Genomic DNA, 6,754 nt, shown 5'->3' with positions numbered 1-6,754 from the left:
GAGTCAGGAGCCGAACTCGGCGAGTTGGGTGGGGACATTTCACAGATTGTGATCTGTGATGATTTGCAGAGTTGAGGATTGACTCGGTAAGTCGAAGGAGGACTAGGAGAGTGAAGAACATGTGTGGACTCGCTGAGTCACAGTTGTGCACTCGGCGAGTTTGGTCAAGGTTGACCGTTGACTTCGTTGACTTTTAGGGTTAGTCAATGTTTGGACCTTAGAGTCATCGGAAGGGTAGGATAGTCTTTTACCCTTCCTAGAGGATGTATAGAGAGAGAGATTAGCCTAGCTCTGAGGTTCATATTAATTAGAGTATTTATTTCATGTAATTAGGCAGGGGCTAGACCAGAGTTTACCGAGTCAGAGATTTACTGAGATATCTGAGGTGAGTCTTCTCAGTATACTTTACCTTGAGTAGGTAATCGTAGTTATGCGATACAGTGTTTGTATGTTATATATGTGTTATGTGTTGCACTGCATTATTCTATGTGATTTATGTTGTGCATGTTTACAGAGTTAGAACCTGAAGGTTCACAGAGACAGAACCTGAGGGTTCACAGAGTTTGGGTGCACGGACCCACAGAGTTATAGCCTCGAGTGGCTAATATGTGTTATATATGGTATTTTGGGGAACTCACTAAGATTTGTGCTTACAGTTTGTGTTATGTGTTTTAGGTACTAGTGAGGATCGCGGAAAGGCGTCGACTTGATCAGTACACGCACGGGATTTTTATGTTATGAGATCTTGGGATTGATATATGTTATGAATTGAGTTTTAAACAATGATGCTTTTATAAATAATGAATGAATTATGTTTTTATAAAATGCGAAAAATTGTTTTGAAATTTACGGTGTTACATAAACCCATAAACCAACGTTTTTACCATCAAGACAAGCTCTAACTTGTCTTTCTAACCCAAAAAATACATACATATATATATATATATATATATATATATATATATATATATATATATATATATATATATATATATATATATATATATATATATATATATAATTAACATAATAAGATTTAAAATTTGAAGCCGTTTAGAATTAGGGGCCCTAAGCCCTTGCTTAGTTTTTTCAAAAGGTAGAATCGGCCCCGGAAAAAGGTATTCCAACAAAGTCAACACCTTTGAAGTTAGGGTTTTAGCATATATGGTGGTGGTCGTGGTGGTTGAAGTTTTGGGTGTGGTAGGATATTGATCAACATGAAATGGGTGGTGGTGCTAAATGATGGCATCCAGGAGGGTGCCGGAGAGAAAGGTGATGACTTAGGTGGGGTGGGTGGATGGGTGATTTTTTTTAATTAAAATAGTAAGAAAATAATTTAAATAAATTTAAAAAGAATTATTTTAGGAGTAAATTACACGAATGGTCCCTATGGTTTAGGTAATTTACGTGTTTGGTCCCTAACTTATTTTTTTAACTCGGAAGGTCCCTAATATTTGTTTTTGTTACGTGTTTGGTCCCTGTCTTACCTAAAAAGACTATTTTCCCCTTGGTTTTTTTAATTTATTTAAATAAACACACCCCAACCTCACCCCTTCACTTTACCTTACATACCCTACAATTGTTTTCTATTTAAATAATAGTATTTTTAAGTAAGACAGAGACCAAACGTGTAACAAAAACAAACAGTAGGGACCAAACACATAACAAAAAGAAACAGTAAGGACCTTCCGAGTTAAAAAAATAAGTTAAGGACCAAACATGCAAATTAGCCCAAAACATAGGGACCTTTCTAGTAATTTACTCTTATTTTAGAACATATTAATCATTTTGGATTGGATATGAATCAATACCAAAAAAAAAATTGAAACATAATGAACAAACCATATAAGGGTATCTAAAATCGAACCAATGATACACTATCGAAAAGAAAAATTATACCAAAAATATATTTTTTTTACAAGCACAGTAACTATTTTTGCAATTTTGTCCGACTAATAAGTTGTGTTGCTCCTTGATCATTAAACTTTATATATGTTTATGTGAATGAAAAGTTGACCAAAACAGTCGTGATTAATGTAGTATTAAATAAGTGGCTCGTGTTGAATTGCGTTCGTAAATACACAAAGCGTGTTGTGCTCTGACGATAAAATCCAAACGAAAACGCACAACAGACTGGTCTTCTTCTGCTTCAACTCTTTCCATGAATCATCGAAGAAATTTTGCACCATTGACGAACAACTTCACGTCTTCTTCTCTTTAATTTCGTTACCTTTATCTGTGATTGTATCCTACGCTGTTTTATTTTCATCACAAAAAATGGTTGCATCGGTTCTCTGTTAAACCTGTAAAAGAAACAAGACTTCGTCAGATCGTGGACTGGAAAACACAGCAAGTAAAAGCTCGCATAAAGGAAAAAGGTGCGTCTTCGAATTCAACTTTTTCTGATTCTCTGTTTATACTCCTGTTTATGAGGTTGGGTGTTGATAATTGGCTAGTTTTATACATAAACACATATAGATGTCACAATTGAGCTCTGATTTGAAGAATTAGATGTGGGTTATTGATTTCTTGTTGTATGATCGCAGTTTTGGTTTGAAATTTTGACTTTTTCTTTGTTCAAGGAAAGCTGCTATGTATTTTGGGATTTTTTTTCTTGATTGTTCAATTACAAAGTCCATCTGTTTCTATTTTATTTTAATTTATCTCTTTACTTTTAATGGAATTTTGAATAATTCTGATATTGGAGTAGTTATTATTGGTGTTCTCCGTTCCAAAACAAAAAAGTTGTTGGCGTTCTTGGAAGATTTTGAGTATTTTATGAACTCTGTTTTCAGTTTGACTTTTGAGGTAAAACGTTTGTTGCAAGAAATTGAAATGATACACCAGGATATCGGTTAATGAAGTATAAACATCATCCCTTTTGCTAGTGATTCTTGCTGTTTCAGTTGATTCTCCCCTTTTACCTCAAGAGATTTGATTCCTCCTACTTTTTTTTTTCTCATAAAGCTATATGCAGACCTTTTTGGAATCCCTTTCGCTGTTGTCAAAGATTCACTTCTTATTCTCTCAATATTCATGTGTTTTCGAATCCTATCAGTTATCCATTTGAAATTTTGCTTATGAAAAGATTGAAACTGCTTCATATTCCTGGATTCTTCAAGATAAATAAATGAATGAATTATTTGATACAGGTGTACAATCAAGAATCAAGACACCCTCTGCCTGTTTGTAAAAAGTCCTCTAAGAAGAATCTCAAAAAATGAGCAACCTAAAGCTGGGAGTCGAGGTTGCAAGCGCCCATGACCTAATGCCAAAAGATGGTCAAGGTTCTGCTAGCCCATACGTCGAGCTTCATTTCGATCATCAGAAATTCCGAACAACGATCAAAGAGAAAGATCTTAACCCTTATTGGAACGAAACTTTCTACTTCAACATTTCAGATCCCAACAACCTATCCAATCTCACACTCGACGCATACGTCTACAATAATATCAAAGGAAACAACTCAATCTCAAGCTCAAACTCAAAATCCTTCATGGGTAAAGTTCACATCAATGGAACATCATTCGTACCTTATTCAGACTCTGTCGTTTTCCATTACCCTTTAGAAAAACGAAGCTTTTTGTCACGCGTAAAAGGCGAACTCGGCCTTAAAGTTTTCATCGTCGATAACCCTTCAATCAGATCCTCAAATCCAATCCCTCAAATGGAAATCTCTTCCCATGGCCGAAAAGAAAGAACATTTCATCATCTCCCAAACCCTAATTTCCAACAACAACAACAACAACCTCAGTTTCCTTCACAGCAACAACCATACATGGCATCCATGAATCAGCCACAAGGACAACAATACGAATACGAAGACATGAGAAATATAAACCAAAGTCAAAGTCAAAATCAAATTCAAAGTCAACCAAAAGTCGTCCGGATGTACTCCGGTTCATCATCACAACCACTAGAATACTCCATCAAAGAAACAAACCCGGTTCTTGGAGGTGGACAGGTCATCGGGGGTAGAGTTGTAAATTCCGACAACAGGCGAGCGAGCACTTACGACCTAGTCGAGCCTATGCAGTTTCTCTTCGTTCGCGTCGTGAAAGCACAAGACCTTCCGAGCAAGGACGTCACCGGAAGTCTCGACCCTTACGTCGAAGTAAGAATCGGAAACTACAAAGGAATCACACAACACTTTTCCAAAACATCAAACCCGGAATGGAATGTAGTTTTCGCATTCTCAAAAGAAAGAATGCAAGCATCTGTATTAGACGTTGTGGTGAAAGATAAAGACATGCTAAAAGACGATTTCGTCGGAATCGTTCGTGTGAATCTTCACGATATTCCGACCCGGGTCCCACCCGATAGCCCGTTAGCTCCGGAATGGTATCGACTTGAAGATAAAAAAGGGGAAAAAAAGAAAGGCGAATTAATGCTTGCTGTATGGATCGGAACTCAAGCCGATGAAGCTTTTCCCGATGCTTTTCTTCTAGATGCAGCCATGAGTAATGTCGATAGTTCAGTTTCTTCAATGTTCACTCGCTCAAAAGTTTATCATTCTCCAAGACTTTGGTATGTTCGTGTCAACATACTCGAAGTGCAAGATCTTGTTTGGGGTGAAAAAAACCGGTTCCCAGATGTGTATGTAAAAGCCCAGATTAATAACCAGGTTTTGAGAACAAGACCGGTTCAGGTAAGAACCGTGAACGCGTTATGGGATGAGGAGATGATGTTTGTAGCAGCTGAACCGTTTGAAGATCATTTAGTCGTTAGTATTGAAGATCGAGTGGGACCCGGTAAAGATGAATGTTTAGGGAAAGTTTATATACCTTTGAATTCAGTCGAAAGGCGTGCAGATGATAGAATTGTTCATTCGAAATGGTTTAACCTTCGAGATCCGGGTGATTATGAAAGTGATGAAAAGAAAATGAGAAAAGACAAATTTGCCACTCGGCTTCATCTTCGTGTGTGTCTCGATGGCGGGTATCATGTACTCGATGAGTCGACTCAGTACAGTAGCGATCTGAGACCCACAGCAAAACAGCTATGGAAACCATCAATCGGGATACTCGAACTCGGTATTTTAAACGCTTCTGCTTTACAACCAATGAAAACGCGCGAAGGAAAGGGGACGGTAGACGCGTATTGCGTCGCGAAATACGGTCACAAATGGGTCAGGACACGAACCGTGGTTGACAATTTGGCACCACGGTTCAACGAGCAGTACACTTGGGAAGTGTACGACCCGTCAACCGTTCTCACCGTGGGCGTTTTTGACAACGCCCAACTCGAGAACGGGAACTCAAAAGATGTTCGGGTAGGGAAGATCCGGATACGGATCTCGACTCTTGAAACGGGTCGGGTTTATACCCACTCGTACCCGTTGCTCGTACTTCACCCGACAGGTGTCAAGAAAATGGGAGAGATCCATTTAGCAATCCGGTTTTCAAGCACTTCTATGATGAACATGATGTTGATGTATTCAAAACCTTTACTACCAAAAATGCATTATGTGAGACCGCTGACTGTCGTCCAGCTTGAAATGTTGCGACACCAAGCGGTCGGGATAGTGGCGGCTCGGTTGAGCAGAGCCGAGCCGCCACTTAGGCGAGAGATTGTTGAGTACATGACAGATGCGAATTCGCATTTATGGAGTATGAGACGGAGCAAAGCGAATTTTTTCCGGTTGATGTCGGTTTTCAACGGGGTTTTTGCGGTTAGCAAATGGTTTGGGGAAGTTTGTTTATGGAAGAATCGGATCACGACGGTTCTTGTTCATATACTCTTCGTGATGCTCGTTTCCTTTCCGGAGTTGATTCTCCCAACGGTTTTTCTTTACATGTTTCTAATTGGACTCTGGAATTACTGGTTCCGGGCGCAATACCCGCCTCACATGAACACAAGACTATCGTATGCGGACGGAGTTCATCCGGATGAATTAGACGAAGAATTTGACACGTTTCCGACTTCTCGGAGTTCGGAATTGGTGAGACACCGGTATGACCGATTACGGAGTGTGGCGGGGCGGATTCAGTCGGTGGTTGGGGATATAGCGAGTCAAGGAGAACGGTTGCAGGGGCTGCTGAGCTGGCGTGATCCGAGAGCGACGGTTATATTTATGGTGTTTTGTCTTGTAGCGGCATTTGTTTTATATGCTACGCCTTTTCAGGTGCTGGTGATTGCGACTGGGTTTTATGTTATGAGACATCCTAAGTTGCGTCATAGGTTGCCGTCTGCACCGCTGAATTTCTTCCGAAGGCTGCCAGCCCGCACCGATAGCATGTTGTGAGTGTGATTTGTGGTTTTTGTTCGAAAGATTTTTGTTTTGTGTCAACTTTGTATGCAAATATATATGGTGGTTTCTGTGTCGTAGAAAAACTGTTGGATTGTTGATATGTTTTGAAAAAAATGCACACAAATGATGGTGTTGTTTGCAACTTGTGGGATGGTTTTGTTAATGTATTTCCTTGTGTGTATTTACTTAGACCATGGCGCCACATGAATTTAGCCCAATCCGATTCTCTTTTTAATTGTTTATATATTATTGTTAAAATCTTAATAACAAAACCATTATTAAATAAAATATTTATGATTAGACCTTATATTTATATTGTTTGTTTATACATTTGATGTAAATTAACTAATATCAATGTCTATTTTAAGAAATATAAATTAATTTATCTACATGAATTTAATATTTTAAAATTGTTATTTTGCTTCAAATTAAATTTCTTAATAATCTTCTTTAATTCAAGTCTTTAAACTTTTGTCAATTATTAATGATTTATTTATGCATAAC

At 38.3% G+C, this 6,754-nt stretch overlaps 1 protein-coding gene across 1 annotated transcript; it reads left to right on the top strand.

The window, feature by feature from the left end:
- Positions 1-2,058: 2,058 nt before the first annotated feature.
- Positions 2,059-6,392, top strand: LOC111878506 (FT-interacting protein 3-like). Its single transcript, XM_052770268.1, has 2 exons — positions 2,059-2,378; positions 3,153-6,392. The coding sequence occupies exon 2, from the start codon at positions 3,221-3,223 to the stop codon at positions 6,242-6,244; it is 3,024 nt and encodes a 1,007-aa protein (XP_052626228.1). The 5' UTR covers positions 2,059-2,378; positions 3,153-3,220; the 3' UTR covers positions 6,245-6,392.
- The last annotated feature ends 362 nt before the right edge of the window (positions 6,393-6,754 follow it).

This window comes from Lactuca sativa, chromosome 4 (assembly GCF_002870075.4).
Source record: "Lactuca sativa cultivar Salinas chromosome 4, Lsat_Salinas_v11, whole genome shotgun sequence".
In the NCBI taxonomy this organism is placed as follows: Eukaryota; Viridiplantae; Streptophyta; class Magnoliopsida; order Asterales; family Asteraceae; genus Lactuca; species Lactuca sativa.
The sequence above is the reverse complement of the archived record's forward strand: the minus strand, read 5'-3'. Positions and strand labels throughout refer to the sequence as shown.